This window comes from Lipotes vexillifer, unplaced genomic scaffold (assembly GCF_000442215.2).
Source record: "Lipotes vexillifer unplaced genomic scaffold, Lipotes_vexillifer_v1.1 scaffold2063, whole genome shotgun sequence".
NCBI lineage: Eukaryota > Metazoa > Chordata > Mammalia > Artiodactyla > Lipotidae > Lipotes > Lipotes vexillifer.
In genome coordinates this window covers 98,627-124,474 of record NW_006771835.1, presented here as the reverse complement: position 1 = coordinate 124,474, position 25,848 = coordinate 98,627, and the positions used below count along the sequence as shown (strand labels likewise).

The following is a 25,848-nucleotide window of genomic DNA, read 5'->3' as shown; positions in this document are numbered from 1 at the left end:
AGGGAAAGGTATAGTATTTCTTAATGTAGTAGGCACTGAGGAAAATTGATGAGATGAGGGCAATAATGAGAGATTAGAGATATTTTAGAAACCTTCATTTGGAATCAGCATACAACATCTGAGTGCTATGTGTCAGGCTCTGGGACTATTGTGGTGAAGAAAACAGACATAGTCCCCGCCCTCATGAAGTGCACAGTGCATTGACAAGAAACACTTACCAGTGTACAAAGTGTCATCCAAAAGAAATGTAGTATACTTTGGGAGTATAAGAAAACGCACCATCATGCAGTTAAGTCCAGGAGGGCTTCCCCAAGGAGGAGGAGGTTACATTTAAGTGGGGCAGAAATATCAAGAAGCAGTTAGCTTGACGAGGAGAGAAGAAAAGTGTAATTCCAGGTAGAGGTGATGGTATATGATATCCTGGAGGTGGAAGAGAGCACAGTGTAGTCAAGAATTTAGAGTTTAGCAGGGCTAGAGTGAAGAGAGCAGAGGAAAAGTAGCATGAAAGGAGCCTAGAGAGGTAGGGTGAGACCAGATTATGTAGGACTCTGTAGAAATGATAAAAACCTTAGACTTTATTTTGAGCCATAAAGGTTCTTAAGTAAGGAAACCACATACCAGGCTTGTGTTTTTACAAGATCTTTCTGGCTGTAGTGTGGGAAGGTTGAGGTTCATCAGTATAGTTTATAGATGATGGCTACTCAGGCTAGAGTAAAGGCACTAGGGAGAGTTGAGAGATATTCCAGAGATAGGTAATCCAACTGGATTTAGTATCATGTTGGTTATGTGCAAAGGCAAAAGAACAATTTACTATTTTGTTTAGACTTAAAAGTGAAACCTGAGCCCTTGTGAAATGGGTCAGTTCACATGGAGCTACAATGATGCCTTTTTACCCAGAGCTGCCTCTTTCCCTTAGATTTAACCTTGGTTCAGTCTCAGTGAGTGGAACCATCCTGTAGAGAACGTATCTTTTATCCCATCCTAGTGTATCAGCCCCAGGGGGAAATCAAGAGAGTGAAGGAATCCCAAGAGACAAATCCAGGAAGTCTTAATTCCCAGGAAACCAAATTCAAAGAGGCCATGATATGTTGATCCTTTTAATATTTTTATCTCACAATGAAAATTTTTTACTCTGTCCCTGGGTGGGTCAAGCCTAGTTGTCTTTGTAACAAGCAGTTTCATCTTTACCCCTTGGTAATAGGTGATTAGATTGAACAGGGATGGAGGGTACATTCCTTCACTGGGTTGAACCAAGTTAAAAGATCATCACGCTGATTTGTGATTGGTGACTATATTGCCCTTGTAAAGATAAGCAGAGGAAAGCAATTTCAAGGAAAATGGAATAGATGTACAGAGAGAGGCAGAAATGAGAGAAATCATGTGGTCTTTGAGAGTTTAAGAGTGTTACTTTAGAGCCTGCCTCTTCCAGGTGGCTAATCATGAGCCACCTTGAGGATGTCCTTGACAGTTTACAGTTTGTATCCTTACAATAAATCTTTATTACTTTTTTCTTTTTTATTTAATTTGATGGAGTTCCTGTTCCTTATATCCAAAAAGGGTCTGTAATATAACCATTAGTGCATTTAAAAAGCTAACTAGATTTTTTATTTTCTTGCTTGCAAACTCCAAGCTAACAGTGGCTATGTTGATTGTATTGAGAAAGCTTGTGAGGCCAAGTCCAACAGCTATTCATGTCCTACAAAAATATACTTGAGGCAACTATTTATTTATTTATTTATTTATTTATTTATTTATGGCTGCATTGGGTATTTATTTATGGCTGTGTTGGGTCTTCGTTGCTGTGTGCGGGCTTTCTCTAGTCGCGGCGAGCGTGGGCTACTCTTCATTGCGGTGCGCGGGCTTCTCGCTGCGGTGGCTTCTCTTGTTGCAGAGCACAGGCTCTAGCCGCACGGGCTTCAGTAGTTGCGGCACATGGGCTTCAGTAGTTGTTGCTTGTGGGCTCTGGAGCGCTGGCTCAGTAGTTGTGGTGCACGGGCTTCTTTGCTCCACAGCATGTGGGATCTTCCTGGACCAGGGCTCAAACACATGTCCCCTACATTGGCAGGTGGATTCTTAACCACTGTGCCACCAGGGAAGCCCTGAGGCAACTCTTTTAACTTAGGCACTTATCAGCATTTCTCCTTTTTGCCTCCTGAGGCAGCTCCCAGATATAGAAAGCAACCTTAAATTTCCTGTCGATGGCATTATCCATCTTTCATTCCTCAAATCATGCATCAAAATTTATTTCACCCAGACTTGAAATGTAAATGTAAAAACTGATGTTGTACATGCTTAGCAAAGAAAATATAAATATTTTTATTGTGGGTAAGGACTTTGTAAGACAAAGGCAGAAAAGCACAAAGGAAAATATCGATAGGCTTGATTTAACGGGAAGAAAATATGCCTTTCTACATAAAAAAATAATTACAAGTGAAATAGTTATGTCATCTATGTGACAAGATTTGTAGCCATAATAGTAATAATAATAGTAGTAGTAGTAAATGATCGCAAATCAATTAGAAAATGATGCAAATATCAGTGGATAAAATGGGCAGTAGATACCAATGTACAAATCCCAAAAGATGAAATTTAAATGGCTGATGAAAAAGTTCAGCCTCACTTGTAATGATAGTAAATGTATTATAATTTAAAAAACAAAAGCAAATACCATTTTTCCAGTGAATGTTTTTTTTCAACTAAACATCTTTATTGACATCCTTGTAGGAAAAAGAACTCATCAAAGACTGAAACTCTAGCACAGGAGTCAGCAGACTTTTTCTGTAAAGTACCAGATAGTAAATATTTTAGACTTTGCAAGCAATGTTGTCTCTTTCACAAGCCAACGAAAATTTTAAGACAAGATACCAACTACTGGCAAGGTTAAAGTAAAATGGGTACTTTTCATCTGGTGGAAGTGTAATTTGTCACAACCTTTCTGAAAGGCAATTTAGTAATAAATTATCAAAAGCTTTAGACTTTATTTGGATAATCATCTATCTGAATTTTCTTGTTTTCTAACAATAAATTTTACTTTTTAATGGGAAAAAAATCAGAATCACTAGATTAAATGGAAAGTAAGAGGCAAGGAGATTTGGGGAGTTATGGAGGTCTGATTGAGGGCATAAGGATAAAGAAGATGTTGCTTCGGAAAAAACATTTGAGTAGAGATTGTGCATCCTATCAACTGATTGGTTGTGGGGCCAGTGAAGAAGGAGGAATAGTTAGCTTTTATAGCAAAGAGCAGTGAAATGTCTATGATGTCACTCTCACGGGTGATTAAGAGGTAGAGGATGAAGACTTAATATTTTCCTGTGTATTCTACGTTTTAACCCTCACCACTGTATTTCTGTCTTGATCTCGGTTCTATACACTTAGCTCTCTAAGGATATTAGATACAAGCAGCCAGAATTAGTACCATTGCCTTTTTAATGTGTTTTTAGCTGGGTGTATGGAAGCTTTTAAAATATAAGTAGTTTATATCCTGTCTTTGTAACCCCATAGCCCTTTTTTAGATAATTACTGTTGTGCTGCTATGCTGTTGTGAGTGGAAAATCCTGGACCATGCATCATCTGGGATTACTTACTGGTAATGTGGTAACTTTCTGGAAAACAATGCACTAGGGAAAAATTGTGACCTGCTTATGTTTTCATGCACTAACAAATCAAGAGAAAAGATTAGATTATCCCTCCCCCTGCCATCCCTTTTCTCTGTTAATCTGCTGTATGTCTTGAATTGGCAGACCAACTTCATTGGCATGGGAAGTAAAGAAGATGTCCCCAGGACGTCATGTGATTCCAAGTCCGTCAACAGATAGAATAAGTGTAACGTCAAATGCTCGAAGAAGCTTAAATTTTGGGTGAGATGAACTCAAAAAAGCCTACTGAGGCTTGCATTACAGTAAATAATTTTTTTGTGGGTAATATAGTATTATAAAACTGGTATTTCGCTATAAATATATCCATGTATATGTTTATGTTTGAAATTGTTTGAATAAAAAGTTAAAAAAATCCAGGAGAGTAAAGTTTAAGTTTCAGGAAATGTTATATATTCAGACATAATTAGGATGCAAAAATTAAAACTCACAGACGTTTCATGCTAAATGATTTGTAACATCAACTGGCAATTTCTTTCACAACAAATGATCTAAATATATCATAAACTGTGTTATCCATATTATCATATGGATTACATCTTTATACATTATAATCTCATCAACACAGTTTTATAATTATTGTTTTATGCAGTTGACTTTTATATCACATACGAGAAGAAAAGGGTTACAAGAAAAAATGTTTGTATTGTCTTTTGAATTTACCTATGTAGTTACTTTTAGTGGTCCTCTTTATTTCTTCATGTGGATTCAAGTTACTGTCTAGTGTCCTATCGTTTCAACCAGAAGAACTCCCTTTAATATATCTTATTGGGAAGGTCTGCTAGTGACATTTTTTCTCAGTTTTTGTTTATCTGAGAATATCTTATTCTTCAGGTTTTGAAGGATAGTTTTGCTGTGCATAGAATTCTTGGTTGAGAGTCTTTTTCTTTTAGCACTTTGATTATGTCCTCTCATTACCTTCTGGCTTCCATGGCTTCTGGTGAGATATAAACTGTTATTGGGAATCCTTTCATGAGATGCCTCAGTTTTCTCTTGCTGCTCTCAGAATTCTCTCTTTGTCTTTGGTTTTCAGTAGTTTGACTATGATGTATTTAGGTGTGGATCTCTGAGTTTATCCTACTTCAGGTTTGTTGAGCTTTTTGGATTTGTAGATGAATGTTTTTCATCAAATTTGGGAAGTTTTTGTCCATTATTTCTGCAGATATTCCTTCTGTCCCTTTCTCTCCTCTGGGAATCCCACTATACCTGTGCTGGTAATCATGATGGTGTTCCACAGGTCTTTGAGACTCTGTTCAAATGCCTGCATTCTTTTTTCTTTGTGTTTCTTGGGTTAGATAGTCTCACTTTACCTCTCTTCAAATTTGCTGTTTTTTTATTTTGCAAGCTTAGTTGTGCTGTTGAGCCTCTCTGGTGAATTTTTCATTTCCATTATTGTACTTTTCAACTCCAGAACATCTATGTAGTTCTTTTTTATATTTAATCTCTCTTTATTGATATTCTGTATTTGATGAAATGTTATCATACTTTATTTTTAGATGTGGTTGCCTTTTGTTCTTAGATATTATTTGAACATATTTGAACATATTTATAATAGCTCATGTAAAGTCTTTGTCTAGTAAGTCCAAAGTTCAGGCTTCCTTGGGGACCTCTTTCAGTTACTGTTCTTTTTGTGTGTCTGTGAGTAAGCCATACCTTCCTGTTTCTTTGCATATCTTATGGTTTTTTTTTTTGTTGTTAAAAACTGGCTATTTTAAATCATACAGTGCAACAGCTCTGGGGATCAGATTGCTACCCTTTCCAGGATTTGTTGTTGTGGCTGTTTAGTGGTGGTGGTTTTATTACTATTTGTTTGTTTAGTGACTGCCTTGAACTAGTTTTATGAAGTCTATGTTCTTTGTCATGTGTAGTCACTAAAGTCTCTGCTCAGTTATCCTAGTTGTCAACTAATGATTGGACAGAGGTTTCCTTAAATGCCTTGAATCAGTAAATCTCCTTGAACCAGTAAATCTCCTAGCTCTTGTCTGGTCTTACATGTGATCACTATGTCTTCCGTGCTCTGGAGTTTACAATTCTGCCTTTACTGTCAGTTCCGGCTTCCTCAGAGCCTCAGGGTCAGTCAGAGGTGAGAGATTAGGGAAGCCCTGAGGCAGCTCTTTTAACTTAAGCACTTATCAGTATTTCTCCTTTTTGCCTCCTGTGGCAGCTTCTCCAACTTTTCCTTTTAAGTTAGCCCCTGTTTGCCCAAAATGCTATTCACAGCTCTGTCAGCTGTGATATTGTTCATCACAGTCATCACTGTTGTTTTCCTTAAATTTCCCTGGCAAAATTTGTTTTTAAAGACGAAAATTTGTTTGGACTTTAGTTCGTTAGAGTGAGTCTTAACATTTGATGTGTAGTGTGAGGATTGGTGAGTAGTTTACTTGGTCAGTTATCTTTCTTCTGTTAAAACTTACCCTTTATTCATGGCTTCTTACTGCTCCCCTCACTGCCCACCCCACCCCACCATGTCACAGTCATTTTTATTTCTTGTTACTGCTTAACCTTGCATGTACTTATATTATTAGATTTTCAATGTGTTAAAAATATTTTTAACATCTTTATTGGAGTATAATTGCTTTACAATGGTGTGTTAGCTTCTGCTGTATAACAAGGTGAATCAACTATATGTATACATATATCCCCATATCCCCTCCCTATTGCATCTCCCTCCCATCCTCCCTATCCCACCCCTCTAGGTGGTCACAAAGCACCAAGCTGATCTCTCTGTGCTATGCAGCTTCTTCCCACTAGCTATCTATTTTACATTTGGTAGTGTATATATGTCAATGATACTCTCTCACGTCATCCCAACTTACCCTTCCCACTCCCCATGTACTCAAGTCCATTCTCTGCATCTGCATTTTTATTCCTATCCTGCCCCTAGGTTCCTCAGACCTTTTGTTTTTTTAGATTCCATATTTATGCATTAGCATACGGTATTTGTTTTTCTCTTTCTTATTTCTCTCTGTATGACAGAATCTAGGTCCATCCACCACTACAAATCAATTTCTTTTTCTTTTTATGGCTGAGTAATATTCCAGTGTATATATGTGCCACATATTCTTTTTCAATTTCATGTGTCGATGGACACTTAGGTTGCTTCCATGTCCTGGCTATGGTAAATAGAGCTGCAGTGAACATTGTGGTACATGACTATTTTTGAATTATGGTTTTCTCAGGGTATATGCCCAGTAGTGGGATTGCTGGGTCATATGGTAGTTCTATTTTTAGATTTTTAAGGACCTCCATATTGTTCTCCATAGTGACTGTATCAATTTACATCCCCACCAACAGTGCAAGAGGGTTCCCTTTTCTCCACACCCTCTCCAGCATTTATTGTTTGTAGATTTCTTGAAGATGGCCATTCTGACTAGTGTGAGGTGATACCTCATTGTAGTTTTGACTTGCATTTCTCGAATGATTAGTGATGTTGAGCATCCTTTCATCTCTTTGTTGACAATCTGTATATCTTCCTTGGAGAAATGTCTATTTAGGTCTTCTGTCCATTTTTGGATTGGGTAGTTTGTTTTTTGTTATTGAGCTGCATGAGCTACTTGAAAAATTTGGAGATGAATCCTCTGTCAGTTGCTTCATTTTCAAATATTTTCTCCCATTCTGAGGGTTGTCTTTTTGTCTCATTTATGGTTTCCTTTGCTGTGCAAAAACTTTTAAGTTTCATTAAGTCCCATTTGTTTATTTTTGTTTTTATTACCATTTCTCTAGGAGGTGGGTCAAAAAGGATCTTGCTGTGATTTATGTCATAGAGTGTTCTGCCTATGTTTTCCTCTGAGAGTTTTGTAGAGTCTGGCCTTATATTTAAGTCTTTAATCCATTTTGAGTTTATTTTTGTGTATTGTGTTAGGAAGTATTCTAATTTCATTCTTTTACATGTAGCTGTCCAGTTTTCCCAGTACCACTTATTGAAGAGGCTGTCTTTTCTCCATTGTATATTTTTGCCTCCGTTCTCAAAGATAAGGTGACCATCTGTGCATGGGTTTATCTTTGGGGTTTCTATCCTGTTCCATTGATCTGTATTTCTATTTTTGTGCCAGTACCATACTGTCTTGATTACTGTAGATTTGTAGTATAGTCTGAAGTCAGGGAGCCTGATTCCTCCAGCTCCGTTTTTCCTTCTCAAGATTGCTTTGGTTATTTGGGGCCTTTTGTGTTTCCATACAAATTGTGAAATTTTTTGTTCTGGTTCTGTGAAAAATGCCATTGGTAGTTTGATAGGGATTGCATGGAATCTGTAGATTGCTTTGGGTAATATAGTCATTTTCACAATGTTGATTTTTCCAGTTCAAGAACATGCTATATCTCTCTATCTGTTTGTATTGTCTTTAATTTCTTTCATCAGTGTCTTATAGTTTTCCACATACTGGTGTTTTGTCTCCTTAGGTAGGTTTATTCCTAGGTATTTTATTCTTTTCATTGCAATGGTAAATGCGAGTGTTTCCTTAATTCCTCTTTCAGTTTTTTCATCTAAGTGTATAGGAATGCAAAAGATTTCTGTGCATTAATTTTTATCCTGCTACTTTACCAAATTCATTGATTAGCTCTAGTAGTTTTCTGGTGCATCTTTAGGATTCTGTATGTACAGTATCATGTCATCTGCAAACAGTGACAGTTTTACTTTTTCTTTTCGGATTTGGATTCCTTCTATTTCTTTTTCGTCTCTGATTGCTGTGGCTAAAACTTCCAGAACTGTGTTGAACAATCTTGGTGAGAGTCGGCAACCTTGTTTTGTTCCTGGTCTTAGAGGAAATGGTTTCAGATTTTCACCATTGAGAACCATGTTGCTGTGGGTTTGTCATATATGGCCTTTATTATGTTGAGGTAGGTTCCCTCTATGCCTACTTTCTGGAGCATATTTATCATAAGTGTGTGTTCAATTTTGTTGAAAGCTTTTTCTGCATCTGTTGAGATGGTCATATGGTTTTTATCCTTCAGTTTTTTTATTATGGTGTATCATATTGATTGATTTGCATATATTGAAGAATCCTTGCATTCCTGGGATAAACTCTACTTGATCATGCTATATGATGTTTTTAATGTGCTGTTGGATTCTGTTTGCTAGTATTTTGTTGAGGATTTTTGCGTCTATGTTCATCAGTGATATTGGCCTGTAGTTTTCTTTTTTTGTGATATCTTTGTCTTGTTTTGGTATCAGGGTGATGGTGGCCTCGTAGAACGAGTTTGGGAGTGTTCCTCCCTCTGCTATATTTTGGAAGAGTTTGAGAAGGATAGGTGTTATTAGCTCTTCTCTAAATGAATTCTCTAGAATTCGCCGGTGAGGCCGTCTGGTCCTGGGCTTTTGTTTATTGCAAGATTTTTAGTCACAGTTTCAATTTCATTGTTAGTGATTGGTCTGTTTATATTTTCTATTTCTTCCTGGTTCAGTCTTGGAAGGTTGTGCTTTTCTAAGAATTTGTCCTTTTCTTTCAGGTTGTCTGTTTTAGTGGCATATAGTTGCTTGTAGTAATCTCTCATGATTTTTTGTATTTCTGAAGTGTCAGTTGTTACTTCTGCTTTTTCATTTCTAATTCTGTTGATTTGGGTCTTCTTCCGTATTTTCTTGATGAGTCTGGCTAATGGTTTATCAGTTTTGTTTATCTTCTCAAAGTACCAGCTTTTAGTTTTATTGATCTTTCTGTTGTTTCCTTTATTTCTTTTTCATTTATTTCTGATCTGATCCTTATGATTTCTTTCCTTCTGCTAACTTTGCGGTTTTTTTGTTCTTCTTTCTCTAATTGCTTTAGATGTAAGGTTATGTTGTCTATTTGAGATGTTTCTTGTTTCTTGAGGTAGGATTGTATTGCTATAAAGTTCCCTCTTAGAACTGCTTTTGCTGCATCCCCTAGGTTTTGGGTCATTGTGTTTTCATTGTCGTTTGTTTCTAGGTATTTTTTGATTTACTCTTTGATTTCTTCAGTGATCTCTTGGTTATTTAGTAGTGTACTGTTTAGCTTCCATGTGTTTGTATTTTTTACAGTTTTTTTTCCTGTAATTGATTTCTAGTCACATAGCATTGTGGTCAGAAAAGATACTTGATATGGTTTCAATTTTCTTAAATTTACCAAGGCTTGATTTGTGACCCAAGATATGATTTATCCTAGAGGGTGTTCCTTGAGCACTTAAGAAGAAAGTGTATTCTTTTGTTTTTGGATGGAATGTCCTATAAATATAAATTAAGTCCATCTTGTTTAATATGTCATTTAAAGCTTTTGTTTCCTTATATATTTTCATTTTGGATGATCTGTGCATTGGTGGAAGAGGGGTGTTATAGTCCCCTACTATCATTGTGTTATTGTCCATTTCCCCTTTTATGGCTGTTAGCATTTGCCTTATGTATTGAGGTGCTCCTGTGTTGGGTGCACAAATATTTACAATTGTTTTATCTTCTTTGATTTATCCCTTAATCATTATGTAGTGGCCTTTTTTTTCTCTTGTAATAGTCTTTATTTTAAAGTCTATTTTGTCTTATATGAGGATTACTACTCCAGCTTTCTTTTCATTTCCATTTTCATGGAATATCTCTGTCCACCCCCTCACTTTCAGTCTGTATGTATCCCTAGGTCTGAAGTGGGTCCCTTGTATATAGCATATATACGTTTCTTGTTTTTGTATCCACTCAGCCAGTCTATATCTTTTGGTTGAAGCATTTAATCCATTTACATTTAAGGTAATTATCGATATGTATGTTCCTATTACCATGTTCTTTTTTTTTTTTAACATCTTTATTGGAGTATAACTGCTTTACAATGGTGTGTTAGTTTCTCCTTTATAACAAAGTGAATCAGTTATACATATATATATTTGTTCCCCTATCTCTTCCCTCTTGCATCTCCCTCCCTCCCACCCTCCATATCCCACCCCTGTAGGTGGTCACAAACCACCTAGCTGATCTCCCTGTGCTATGCGGCTACTTCCCACTAGCTATCTGTTTTACGTTTGGTAGTGTATATAATGTCCATGCCACTCTCCCACCTTGTCACAGCTTACCCTTCCCCTTCCCCGTATCCTCAAGTCCATGCTCTAGTAGGTCTGTGTCTTTATTCCCCATCTTACCCCTAGGTTCTTCATGACTTTTTTTTCTTAGATTCCATATATATGTGTTAGCATACAGTATTTTTTTTTTTTTTTTTCCTTGCGTTATGCAGGCCTCTCACTGTTGTGGCCTCTCCCATTTGCGGAGCACAGGCTCCGGACGCGCAGGCTCAGTGGCCATGGCTCACGGGCCCAGCCGCTCCGCGGCATGTGGGATCTTCCCGAAACGGGGCACGAACCCGCGTCTCCTGCATCGGCAGGCGGACTCTCAAGCACTGCGCCACCAGGGAAGCCCTACAGTATTTTTTTTAATCTTTCTGACTTACTTCACTCTGTATGACAGACTCTAGGTCCATCCACCTTACTACAAGTTACTCAATTTCATTTCTTTTTATGGCTGAGTAATATTCCATTGTATATATGTGCCACATCTTCTTTATCCATTCATCTGTTGATGGATACTTAGGTTGCTCCCATGTCCTGGCTTTTGTAAATAGAGCTGCAGTGAACATTTTGGTACATGACTCTTTGAATTATGGTTTTCTCAGATTATATGCCCAGTAGTTGGATTGCTGTGTCATATGGTAGTTCTATCATGTTCTTAATTGTTGTGGCTTTGTTATTGTAGGTCTTTTCCTTCTCTTGTGTTTCCTGCCTAGAGAAGTTCCTTTAGCATTTGTTGTAATGCTGGTTTGGTGGTGCTGAATTCTCTTAACTTTTGCTTGTCTGTAAAGGTTTTAATTTCTCTGTTGAATCTGAATGAGATCCTTGCTGGGGAGAGTAATCTTGGTTGTGAGTTTTTCCTTGTCATCACTTTAAATATGTCCTGCCACTGTCTTCTGGGTTGCAGAGTTTCTGCTGAAAGATCAGCTGTTAACCTTATGGGGATTCTCTTGTATGTTATTTGTTGCTTTTCCCTTGCTGCTTTTAATATTTTTTCTTTGTATTTAATTTGTGATAGCTTGAATTATATGTGTCTTTGCATGTTTCTCCTTGGATTTATCCTGTATGGGACTCTCTGTGCTTCGTTTACTTTATTGACTATTTCCTTTCCCATATTAGTGAAGTTTTCAGCCATAATCTCTTCAACTATTTTCTCAGTCCCTTTCTTTTTCTCTTCTTCTTCTGGGACCCCTATAATTTGAATGTTGGTGCATTCAGTGTTGTCCCAGAGGTCTCTGAGACTGTCCTCAGTTCTTTTCATTCTTTTTTCTTCTGATCTGTGGTAGTTATTTCCACTATTTTACTTTCTATGCACTTACCCATTCTTCTGCCTCAGTTATACTGCTATTGCTTCCTTCTGGAGAATTTTTAATTTCATTTATTGTGTTCTTCATCTTTGTTTGCTCTTTAGTTCTTCTAGGTCCTTGTTAAACATTTCTTCTGTTTTCTCTATTCTGTTTTCAAGATTTTGGATCATCTTTACTATGCTCTGAATTCTTTTTCAGGTAGTCTGCCTAATTCCTCTTCATTTGTTTGGTCTGGTAGGTTTTTACTTTGCTCCTTCATCTGCTGTGTATTTCTCTGCCTTCTCATTTTGCTTATCTTACTGTGTTTGGTGTCTCCTTTTTGCAGGCTGTACGTTTGTAGTTCCCGTTGTGTTCGGTTTCTGCCCTCAGTGGGTGAGGTTGGTTTAGTGACTTGTGTAGGCTTCCTGGTAGAGGGGACTGGTGCCTGTGTTCTGGTGGGTGGGGCTGGATCTTGTTTTTCTGGTGGGTAGGGCCGCATGTGGTTGTGTGCTTTGGGGTGTCTGTGTATGATTTTAGGCAGCCTCTCTGCTAATGGATAGGGTTGTGTTCCTGTCTTGCTAGTTGTTTGGCATGGGGCATCCAGCACTGGAATTTGCTGGCTGTTGGGTGCATGTGGGTCTTAGCATTGAGACGGAGATGTCTGTGAGAGATCTCACTGATTGATATTATGTGGGGCCGGGAGGTCTCTGATGGTCCAGTGTTCTGTATTTGGCTCTCCCACCTCAGAGGCTCAGGCAGGAGCAGCAAGACCCTGTCAGCCACACAGCTGGATCCACATCACAAGAGCAAGGAATAGAAAGGGCTCCCTCAGAACTAAAAGCCTCACTGTGGACCTCCTTGCTGGGTCTCTGCAACACATAATCCCGTATGTCATAAGCTGATGGCAGGTCCAAAGCATTGCTCTCCTGTGACTGGCTACCTGGAGTGGCTTGCTGATTTGCCTTATCCGCCCCATGACAGCAGCTGCCTCAAACCCTCAGTGTGTTAAAATTTTTAATGTTTGTTTACTCTTTGTACTTATATTATGACCTTCTTTAAGGCAAGGTGTTTGTCATATCTTCTCTATCACAAGCATCTAGCATTGTATCAATACTTGGCCCTTACTAAGAGCTCATGAAGTGTTTTTTGTTTTTTTTTTTTTTTTTTTTTTTTGCGGTACGCGGGCCTCTCACTGTTGTGGCGTCTCCCATTGCGGAGCACAGGCCCCGGACACAGGCTCAGCGGCCATGGCTCACGGGCCCAGCCGCTCCGCGGCATGGGGGATCTTCCCAGACCGGGGCACGAACCCGTGTCCCCTGCATCGGCAGGCGGACTCTCAACCACTGTGCCACCAGGGAAGCCCCATAAAGTGTTATTTAGTATAACCAATTTTTTGCTTTCGTATGAGATTATTAGATAATATTGCCTTAGATGAAGGTTAATGGACTTTGGAACCTTATAATAATTGGACCTTAGTGGAGTGGGGGAAAGACATATAAGCAAAGAAAACCAAATGTTTTTATATTCCATCACCAGTTTAAGGGAAATTTCCCTGTAATGCAGTCCATTGGTCTGTGGTTCAGAGTATTGTATAGTACATGGTTTATTTTAGCCTGGAAGTCTTTAATGCATACATAGTAAAGGTTCTGATACTGATCTCTATGTATTATGTCATTGGATTAATTGAGACTCTTTATTATCATTGTAAAACATGTTTAAGCATGCTGAAAGATTGTGGCTTATAGGCTTACTTTAGTATATATGCGCAATTCTGTTCTTCCTGGTTGAGTTAAATGCTTTAGACTATGCAGTTCGTTACCAAACTTGTTTATTCAAGTTGTCTATATATTAACTCATAACTTAAATATTAAGTAAACCACTAAAATGTGAGTGTAAAAGAGTCATTGTTTCTGTGAAAACTAAGATAGGTTTTTGGAAAGCTTTCATAAAGTGAGCTGTTAAAGTTTTGCTGTCAGATGAGGAGTGTATAGGACAACTGTGAAAGATTGGGGAAATTATTAAAATTGAGGGAGATTGTGTACTAAGATTATTTAATAGGTGTCACTAAAGTATCACTCCATTTTAAAGAAAACAAAATTGGACATTGTCAATGAGGCATCATGTATGAAATAATATACACAAAAAAAACCTGTTTTAATAATGCCTACATTGATAAATTGGCAAATTAATGCACATTTATATTATTAAAAGTTATGAGTCTTAAATTAAAATAAAATTTTAAATAAAAAATATATGCATTTTTTTAAGATTCCTCATTTAACTGAAATTTTCTTTTAAACCAGTCTGGTGAGAGCTTTTTTGTTATATTTGTTCCCATACAATATGTTATGGTATATTAATGAGGTATTAGAAGAAGATAAATTTGTGAGTATATTTGCCTTAAATTGCTATGGTAGTATGTTATTCTATATATGTGGATACACACACACACACACACATAATGCATTTAAAATTTAAATATATTAACTATATATTTAAAATTTTAACTTATATTTGATTTATTAAATGCTGTCATTTTCTCCATAGGGGTTCACCTGGCACAGTGGCTGCTCCGCGTTTGGCTCCCACAGGTGTCAGTTGGGCTGACAAGGTAAAGGCTCATCATACAGGCTCTACTGCTTCCTCGGATGTAGCACCTGCGCAGTCTTGCCCACCAATGACAGTGCAGAAGCCTTCCCGCAAAAATGGCAAGTGACTTTGAATCAACCTTTGTATGTATTAGACAAGTAGATTTATGTGAAGATATTTATTTTATTTGAATTTGGTGCTAATAACGTTATATATTTATCTTTGTGCATCATTTATATGATGTTAATTTGCCTTAGTTAAAATCATAAAATCATCTTAAAAACTGTATGAAAACTTTTGGAGGTCATTCTAGTCTCAGGTTTGCCCTGTGTAAACTTTAAGGAGAATGATATCTTTTGTCAGTTCATTTATAAGTAGAAAAGAAATAAAGTAGTTCATCTTCTAGGTAGTATACACTTTAAAATGTCATGGGAGTACTTCATTTCATTAATATTTAAATATTGTTTGGGTACTAAAATAATATCATGTGTTTATCTTTACTCACATATCTGTTTTCCATACCATCAGAATAATAAAGGGGCAAAAATAAATAGAAGGGCTGTAATTCTGAAGACTCATCTGAATTGATTCCATAGGAGTTTCCTTCATAAATCCAGAGTGGATTTTTATACATCTTTAGAGGCTTGGATTTTAGAGTGATAGTAAGTAATAATGAGTTTGTCATATTAGTTAAGGAACAACTTGAGAATACTGCTTTCTTTTCTATTCAATGAAGGATCACTTTGGAGTTTTTTGGTTCATAAAGAAATGTTTTATTGGATATAACAAAGGTATTGCCACCTTTGCATTATTGATGTTATTGTGCTGTTTTTCCATTTTCGCCTCAGTAAGTGCTATTGGCTTATTTCAGATATATACCTTACTTTTATGGAATATATTGCCCTTGCTTTCTCTATTGAGAAAGTAGAAAATTGAGAGTTCGTATGAGTTCTTTCTTAGGAAAAGGTAGGAAAATGTGGAATCATGAAGTTTAGTGAGTGTGTCTTGAAAGTCTGAGAGAAATGTGTTAAAAAATCAAAACTGCAAAAGAACTTAAAAGAATTATAGTATTAGCATATATCATGGTTTTGTTTAAAGCAGTACTCTCAGATTACTTATGAGTGTGACCCGTTTGGTTGAAGTGAAATGATAGATCTTCATTATGACTAGGCTTAAAAATACTCATTAATATACCAAGGAATTTTGTTTTTGACCACTTTGATTTTCAGTTGTGGGGTTTTGATGCACTGTTTTGCACAGTGAATTATGGTGTATATCTTAAGTAATTTATAATTACAATAGGTATAGTACTCAAGTTTGTAATGATATGCTATAAAATTGATTTTTGTTAAAGATGATAGAGTGAGCACATGCAATTACTTTGCTTTTTCCCCAGACTCAACTAAAATGATATGAAAGGACTTAAGGAAAAAGAGACAGGAGATGATATGAACACATTTTTGAAAGTTGGAAAATAGCAAGACCAGTTGTGACATTTGAGTAAGCTAGCTGAATCCTCAGCTCAGAGGGTGGGCAAAACTGTCAAGCAATCCAATTTGATCCACATAACTTCCAAAAGGATCAGAAATTGGTGGGAGCAGGTATCTCTGGAAGTGAGGGTATAGGTAGGGATTATAAGAAGAATCTTGAATCCTCCCCACTTCCCCATAACTCTGAATAGTAGGATGAGAGTAGATGTATCTCTCTCACCCTACAGAATATTGGAGGTTTAGTTTCTAGAGAAGGTACAAAAGATGGTATTTGACCTGAGGGATACCAGACACATTGGAAGGTGGGGGTACTGTATTGCAAACAACGAGACTAAGTAGAAGACTATGGATAAAGATAATGTTGAGATGCCTTAATCTCGCTTCCACTTCAAGCCCTCTTCTACTTGAACTGCCAGGTTTCCAGATCAAGAGAACCCACACCTGAGGAACACATCCAAATCTGAAATAGATCATGAGATATTGGTCTTCAAGGCTGATTCTCTAATTGATGAATGTCTGGTAGTCTTGGAAGACTTAGGCAATCTGAAGCCAGATTGAGAACTGTGGTAGATTGTCTGCAAAGATGGGTGTGAACAGTTTCTTTCATCCCTGTGCATGCATGCCACTTCCACTGTCAAGTGGTAGATTGTGTTTTCCCTCACCTTAAATCTTTGGTTGGTCCTGTGACTTGATATAATCAATAGAATGTATCTAGAGTGAGGTTTGGTAAATTCCCAACCTAGCTGATAAGAGGGCTTGCAGCTTCAATTTTCTCCTTGTTGGAAGTCAGCTACCATGTAAAGAAGCCCAAGATAGGCTGCTGAATAATGAGAGACCATGTGAAGAGAAAGTGGCCAGGAGAAGAAGAACTTAATCTCAGCCAGTAACTAGTATGAAAGCTTTGGACATGTGGTGAAGCTATCATGAATTCTCTGGTATCAGTTGAACCACCCTTGCTGACACCATATGGAGATGAGATGAACCCCCTCCTACACCTCCCCCCACCAAACTGAGCACTCTTCAGATTCCTGAGTCAAAGAATTGCATGGAAATAACATAGTATTTTAAGATGCTAAGTTTTAGGCTTATTATATAAAAATAGATACTGGACTATCCACTATTTGAATAACATGGATTATAGAAAGATAAAGGAAAAGGAAGAAGTCATGAAATAATTAAAGGAAATTTTGTTTAACAGAAAGATAATAAGTTTTTAACCAAAAGGGCCCATTAAGTGCCCACTATAATGGATGAAACTGCAGTGACATCAAAACATGTTGGGAGGGGCTTCCCTAGTGGCACAGTGGTTGAGAGTCCGCTTGCCAATGCAAGGGACACGGGTTCGTACCCCGGTCTGGGAAGATCCCACATGCCGTGGAGCGGCTGGGCCCGTGAGCCGTGGCCGCTGAGCCTGCGCGTCTGGAGCCTGTGCTCTGCAACGGGAGAGGCCACAGCAGTGAGAGGCCCGCGTATTGCAAAAAAAAAAAGTTGGGAAATTTATGAGTACTACAGATGATGAGAGGCTCTAAAAAATTAGAGAAAAGAATCAGTTTATATACAAATGACCAAGAATCAGAATGACACCTGCTTTTGCAGAATTGTCACTAGAAGCCACAAGAAAATTGAGCAATGTCTTCAAAATTCTGGAGGAAAATAATTTCTAAGCTAAAATCCTATGTCCAGCCAAATTATCCATTAGATATGAGAGTAGATTAAAGACATTTTCAAACATTCCAGGTCTCAAAAGATTTTTAACTCTATGGACACTATCACTACCAGAGGGAGCCAGTACAGAGGAGAAGCAAAGGTAATAATTCTGTGGTGGTGATCCCAGGATGACTGCTGTGTAAATGTCTAGATAGCAGCCAGTCCAGATTTTTTTATGGTCACAGTGCTGTGGAAGGGAGGAATCCAGGAAGATAAATGAAATTCTTAAAACAACTAATGTGTTTACCCACACTGAGAAGAGATTTAAAATTTAGGAGAGTTGGGATTGAATTAATTCTAGGTCAGTAGAAAATACTGAGGCTATATCGTGGGGAGAAAAGAGAGAGAGAGGAGAATGCAGAGAAGAGCATAAGAGGCACACTTGTAAGTGGAGTCTGAAGGGATGGAATGAATGGTACAAAAGCAACCTTTGAGGAGGTAATCACTGAAGATTTCCCCAAACTGTCAAAAGATACTGTCTTATATTCAAGAACCACTACAAACTCCAAGTAGGAAAAATATAAAACAAATCTCATCTACATGCAATATAATAAAAATATTAAAAATCAAAGAGAAAATCTTTGTAAGTAGTCACAGCTTTAAAAAAAAAAAAAGACTTTTAAAATGAGCAAGTGTCAGCTTATAGCTGATGAAAGCCAGATGGCAGGGGAATGAGATCTTTAAGGTGCTGAAAGAAAATAACTGGAGAGACAGAATTCTGCATCCAGCAAAAAATAACCTTCAAAAATGAAGGTGAAATAAAGGTAGTTCTAGATGAGTAAAAATTGAGAGAATTTGTAATCAGACCTACACTAAAAAAAACCACAGAGTTCTTCAGATGGCAGGAAAATGATTCCAGATAGCATCCCAGAAATGCATGAAGGAATGAAAAACACTAGAAGGAATAAACATGCACATAAACTTAAATGTGTATTGACTGTGTGAAACAGTGTCTTGTGGAGCTTGACATATATGTAGAATGAAAATTTATGACAGTAACCCAAAAGATAAGAGAGGAATAAATGGAGTTTATATTTTCTAGGTTCTAACATTGTCTAAGAAGTTACAAAAGTGCTCGTTTGCATTAGACATAAGTCAACGCTGTGTTATAAATTCAGGAAAACCACAAAGAAGAATAAACGAATGTTCAACTAATAACTTTTTTGATCAATCCAAAAGAAAGCATGAGAAGAGGAAAAAAAGAAACACAAAACAGATAAGACAAATCAAAAAAGAATTATAATGTAATAGAAGTAAATGCAAATGTATCAATCCCTACATTAAATGTAAATGGTCTAAATATTAAATTTTAAAAATGAAGATTATAACACTTTTATGTCCAGCCAAATTATCCATTAGATATGAGAGTAGATTAAAGACATTTTCAAACATTCCAGGTCTCAAAAGATTTTTAACTCTATGGACACTATCACTACCAGAGGGAGCCAGTACAGAGGAGAAGCAAAGGTAATAATTCTGTGGTGGTGATCCCAGGATGACTGCTGTGTAAATGTCTAGATAGCAGCCAGTCCAGATTTTTTTATGGTCACAGTGCTGTGGAAGGGAGGAATCCAGGAAGATAAATGAAATTCTTAAAACAACTAATGTGTTTACCCACACTGAGAAGAGATTTAAAATTTAGGAGAGTTGGGATTGAATTAATTCTAGGTCAGTAGAAAATACTGAGGCTATATCGTGGGGAGAAAAGAGAGAGAGAGGAGAATGCAGAGAAGAGCATAAGAGGCACACTTGTAAGTGGAGTCTGAAGGGATGGAATGAATGGTACAAAAGCAACCTTTGAGGAGGTAATCACTGAAGATTTCCCCAAACTGTCAAAAGATACTGTCTTATATTCAAGAACCACTATAAACTCCAAGTAGGAAAAATATAAAACAAATCTCATCTACATGCAATATAATAAAAATATTAAAAATCAAAGAGAAAATCTTTGTAAGTAGTCACAGCTTTAAAAAAAAAAAAAGACTTTTAAAATGAGCAAGTGTCAGCTTATAGCTGATGAAAGCCAGATGGCAGGGGAATGAGATCTTTAAGGTGCTGAAAGAAAATAACTGGAGAGACAGAATTCTGCATCCAGCAAAAAATAACCTTCAAAAATGAAGGTGAAATAAAGGTAGTTCTAGATGAGTAAAAATTGAGAGAATTTGTAATCAGACCTACACTAAAAAAAACCACAGAGTTCTTCAGATGGCAGGAAAATGATTCCAGATAGCATCCCAGAAATGCATGAAGGAATGAAAAACACTAGAAGGAATAAACATGCACATAAACTTAAATGTGTATTGACTGTGTGAAACAGTGTCTTGTGGAGCTTGACATATATGTAGAATGAAAATTTATGACAGTAACCCAAAAGATAAGAGAGGAATAAATGGAGTTTATATTTTCTAGGTTCTAACATTGTCTAAGAAGTTACAAAAGTGCTCGTTTGCATTAGACATAAGTCAACGCTGTGTTATAAATTCAGGAAAACCACAAAGAAGAATAAACGAATGTTCAACTAATAACTTTTTTGATCAATCCAAAAGAAAGCATGAGAAGAGGAAAAAAAGAAACACAAAACAGATAAGACAAATCAAAAAAGAATTATAATGTAATAGAAGTAAATGCAAATGTATCAATCCCTACATTAAATGTAAATGGTCTAAATATTAAATTTTAAAAATGAAGATTATAACACTTTTAAAAATAGGGGCTTCCCTGGTGGCGCAGTGGTTGAGAGTCCACCTGCCGATGCAGGGGACACGGGTTCGTGCCCCGGTCCGGGAAGATCCCACATGCCGCGGAGTGGCTAGGCCCTTGAGCCATGGCCACTGAGCCTGCGCGTCCAGAGCCCGTGCTCCACAACGGGTGAGGCCACAACAGTGAGAGGCCTGCGTACCACACAAAAAAAAAAGCCCAATTGTATTCTGCTTATAAGAGATACACCTTCAATATTAAGATGTAGAAAAGTCAAAAGAAAAAGGCAGGGAAAGATATTCTATACATACCCCATTCAAATCAAAGCTAGTATTGTTACCAGACGAAATAAGAGTAGCCAGGCAACATTTTAGAGATTTTTAAAAATGATTAAAGGATCATTTCAACAGAGAGATAAAGTAATTCTAAATTTATATGTACATAACATATCTTTAAAACATATAAAGCAAACCCTGACAGGACTGAAAGGAAAAATTGAAAAAAGTCTATATTTACACTGGGAGATTTTAGCATAATTGTCTCAAATGATAGTACCTGTAGATAAAGATCAGTAAAGATCAAAAATATCTAAACAACCTGTTTAATGAACTTGACATAATTGATATGTCTAACAACTAATGCTTTTTTTCCCCATTGTTTTCCCTTTTGATACTTCAATCTGGAAACTTTTTACTGATATGTCTTCTAGTCATTCTACTCATCCTCTGTTCTGTATGTCTAATCCATATTTTCTTGAACATATTAATAATAGCTATTTTAAAAATTTGTGTCTGAAAAGTAAAATGTTTGAACCACCTGTGAGTTTGTTAGTTTAAAAAACAGTTTTGGGGCAGTTTAGAGTTATTTTACTCTTTTTGATTAGGATGCCTCATATTTAATTTAATGTTTAACATTGTATACTAAAAGTTATAGAGGCTTCTTCTAAAAATATATCGTTTTTTATAGCAGTAAGGTAGAGAACAAGCAGAACACCTTAATCCTGTCAAGGTTTGGCTTGAGGTTTCATTAAAGTTGATGTGTTTTAGTTTTTTCTTGTTCCTTTTGGAGTCTCAACTGAAAACGTGGGGTGTTTGCCAAGACCACTTCATTCCTGAATTCCAACTTTTGTTTCCTCAGCACCATACAGTTGCTACAATATCTGCTTAGTTCATTAACATCCCAGCTGCTGTTTTCTGCTGGGTGTCTTGGAATCTTGCCCGGTATATGCAAAGCTTAGCATTTGTCAGACTTCTTAGGAGAAGATTGCATGCAGATTCTTTTGGCTTACTTTCCTGCAGTTTCCCCGTCTCCAAGATTTTTTTCCCCTGAAGCCCCAGTTGCTTTAGACTCATCTAACTCCAATATCTGTCTTAGATAGATAGGACTGCTGGTTTCTGCTAGAACTCACTTTCCTACACTGTGAATTCCAGCAGTCCTCAGGGAAAATTCTAGGGTGAATGTGGATCTCATGTTGTTGTCTCTATTCTCAGGAATTGTAGTTCCTCAAATCTTGCCTGTACTGGTTGCTTTCCAATGCCTTTAAACAATTCATTTATATATTTCGTCTAGCTCTTGTAGTTCTGTTTGGCAAGAAGAAGATTAATTTTAATACAGGCTACTTTGTCATGGCTGTAAGTCCAAATACATATTCAAGCACACATGGAATATTTACCAAAATTGACACATTAAACAAGTTTCAACAACTTTCAGATGATTGAACTTATTCTGCCTGTCTTAACACAGTGGAATGAAGTTAGAAATTAATTACAAAAAGGTAGCTGTACAGTTTTCAGATTTTTGGAATTTTGGAATATATCTGAATAATCCATGAGTCAGGAAAGAAATCACACTGAAAATTAGAAAATGTCAGTTGAATAAAAATGAACATTTAAAATCTTTGGGATTAAAGCTATGCTTTGAGGAAAATTTCTAGCTTCAATTACACCAATTAGAAAGGAGGAAAACCTAAAATCCATACTCTGTCCATCTCAAGATGTTAGAAAAGAACAAGCTAGACCCAAGGAATATGGAAGGAAAAATACAGGTGAGGATAGAGAAAAATTAACAAAGCCAAAATGTAGTTCTTCAAATAGACCAATAAAATTAACAGACTTCTACTAATACCAAGAAAAAAAGGAGACAAGGCCTAGCACCAGGAAGAAACAGGGGCATTGGCACAGATCCCCAAAATATTAAAAAGAAATTAATGAGCAATATTATATACTGAATTTAGAAATTTAGAAGAAATTAACAAATAACTTGAAAAACATGACAAAAGTTGCATAGCAAGAATTAGAAAAACTTGAAGGAACATATAAGTATTAAAAAAAATGTGAGTTAATAATGGAACATTTTTTCACAAAGAAAATTCCAGGTCAAAATGGCTTCACCTGTGAATTCTTCCAAACATTTTAGGTAAAGATACATTCAATCTTAAAGAAACTCTTCCTCAGAATAAAAGAGAGATCATTTTATAACCTTAATATTAAAACTTAAAAAGGATATTATAATAAAACATTTTCTCTTGAACATTGAACAACATATTAGTGAATTGAATACAGTGATGAATAAGAATGATAACAAATCACAGTCAGGTTGGGATTATTCCAGGGCTTTTTTTCTTTTTTCTTTTTCTTTTTTCCTTTAATATCTTTACTGGAGTATAATTGCTTTACAATGCTGTGTTACTTTCTGTTGTATCACTATATGCATACGTATATCCCCATATACCCTCCCTCTTGCGTCTCATTCCCACCCTCCATATCGCACCCCTCTAAGTGGTTGCAAAACACCAAGCTGATCTCCCTGTCCTATGCAGCTGCTTCCCACTAGCTATTTTACATTTGGTAGTGTATATATGTCAGTGTTACTCTCTCACTTTGTCTCAGCTTACCTTTCCCTTCCCCGTGTCCTCAAGTCCATTCTCTGTGTCTGTGTTTTCATTCCTGTCCTGCCCCTAGGTTCATCAGAAACATTTTCTTTCTTTTCCTTTAGATTCCATATATATGAGTAAGCATATGGTATTTCTTTTTCTCTTCCTGACTGACTTTACTCTGTATGACCGACTCTGGGTCCATCCACCTCACTACAAATAACTCAGTTTCATTTCTTTTTATGGCTGAGTAATATTCTATTGTATATATGTGCCACATCTTCTTTATCCATTCATCTGTCGATGGGCACTTAGGTTGCTTCCTTGTTCTGGCTGTTGTATATAGTGCTGCAGTGAACATTGTGGTACTTGACTCTTTGAATTATGGCTTTCTCAGAGTATATATGCCCAGTAGTGGGATTGCTGGGTCATATGGTAGTTGTATTTTTAGATTTTTAAGGAACCTTCATATTGTTCTCCATAGTGGCTGTATCAATTTACATTCCCACCAACAGTGCAAGAGGGTTCCCTTTTCTCCACACCCTCTCCAACATTTATTGATTCTAGATCTTTTGATGATGGCCATTCTAACTGGTATGACGTGATATCTCATTGCAGTTTTGATTTGCATTTCTCTAATGATTAGTGATGTTGAGAATCCTTTCATCTGTTGGTTGACAATCTGTATATCTTCTTTGGAGAAATGTCTATTTAGGTCTCCTACCCATTTTTGGATTGGGTTGTTTGTTTTTTTGATATTGAGTTGCATGAGCTGCTTGTATATTTTGGAGATTAATCCTTTGTCAGTTGCTTCATTTGTAAATATTTTCTCCCATTATGAGAGTCATCTTTTCATCTTGTTTATGTTTTCCTTTGCTGTGCAAAAAAGCTTTTAAGTATCCGGAGGTTACATTTGTTTATTTTTTATTTTATTTCCATTTCTCTAGGTGGTGGGTCAAAAAGGATCTTGCTGTGATTTATGTCATAAAGTGTTCTGACTGTTTTCCTCTAAGAGTTTTATAGAGTCTGGACTTACATTTAGGTCTTTAATCCATTTTGAGTTTATTTTTGTGTATGGTGTTAGCAAGTATTCTAATTTCATTCTTTTACATGTACCTGTCCAGTTTTCCCATCACCACTTATTGAAAAGGCAGTCTTTCCTACATTGTATACTCTTGTCTCCTTTCTCAAAGATAAGGTGACCATATGTGTGTGAGTTTATCTCTGAGCTTTCTGTCCTGTTCCATTGATCTATATTTCTGTTTTTGTGCCAGTGCCATACTGCCTTGATTACTGTAGCTTTGTAGTATAGTCTGAAGTCAGGGAGTCTGATTCCTCCAGCTCCATTTTTCTTTCTCAAGATTGCTTTGACTGTTCAGGGTCTTTTGTGTTTCCATACGAATTGTGAAATTTTTCGTTCTAGTTCTGTGAAAAATGCCAGTGGTAGTTTGATAGGGATTGCATTGAATGTGTAGATTGCTTTGGGTAATATAGTCATTTTCACAATGTTGATTCTTCCAATCCAAGAACATGGTACATCTCTCCATCTATTTGTATCATCTTCAGTTTCTTTCATCAGTGTCTTATAATTTTCTGCACACAGATCTTTTGTCTCCTTAGGTAGGTTTATTCCTAGATATTTTATTCTTTTTGTTGCCATGGTCAATGGGAGTGTTCTCTTAATTTCACTTTCAGATTTTTCATCATTAGTGTATAGGAATGCAAGAGATTTCTGTGCATTAATTTTGTATCCTGCAACTTTACCTTATTCATTGGTTAGCTCTAGTAGTTTTCTGGTAGCATCTTTAGGATTCTCTATGTATAGTATCATGTCATCTGCAAACAGTGAAAGCTTTACTTCTTCTTTTCTGTTTTGGATTCCTTTTATTTCTTTTGCTTCTCTGATTGCTGTGGCTAAAACTTCCAAAACTATGTTAAATAATAGTGGTGAGTGTGGGCAACCTTGTCTTGTTCCTGATCATAGTGGAAATGGTTTCAGTTTTTCCCCATTGAGGACGATGTTGGCTGTGGGTTTGTCATATATGTCCTTTATTATGTTGAGGAAAGTTCCCTCTATGCCTACTTTCTGGAGGCTTTTTATCGTAAATGGGTGTTTAATTTTGTCGAAAGCTTTTTGTGCATCTATTGAGATGATCATATAGTTTTTCGCCTTCAGTTTGTTAATATGGTTTATCACATTCAGGGATTTGCATATATTGAAGAATCCTTGCATTCCTGGGATAAACCCCACTTGATCATGGTGTATGATCCTTTTAATATGCTGTTGGATTCTGTTTGCTAGTATTTTGTTCAGGATTTTTGCATCTATGTTCAACAGTGATATTGGCCTGTAGTTTTCTTTCTTTGTGACATCTTTGTCTGGTTTTGGTATCAGTGTGCTGGTGGCCTCATTGAATGAGTTGGGGAGTGTTCCTCCCTCTGCTATATTTTGGAAGAGTTTGAGAAGGAGACGTGTTAGCTCTTCTCTAAATGTTTGATAGAATTTGCCTGTGAATCCATCTGGTCCTGGGCTTTTGTTTGTTGGAAGTTTTTTTTTTTTTTTT

At 36.7% G+C, this 25,848-nt stretch overlaps 1 protein-coding gene across 1 annotated transcript in view; it reads left to right on the top strand.

Moving 5' to 3' along the window:
- The window catches only part of LOC103068938 (S phase cyclin A-associated protein in the endoplasmic reticulum-like), a 110,380-nt gene that overhangs the window by 574 nt on the left and 83,958 nt on the right, over positions 1 to 25,848 (top strand). Inside the window, 2 exon segments of the mRNA XM_082931248.1 lie at positions 3,741 to 3,857; positions 14,477 to 14,637. Coding sequence (XP_082787374.1) covers positions 3,741 to 3,857; positions 14,477 to 14,637 — 278 coding nt within the window.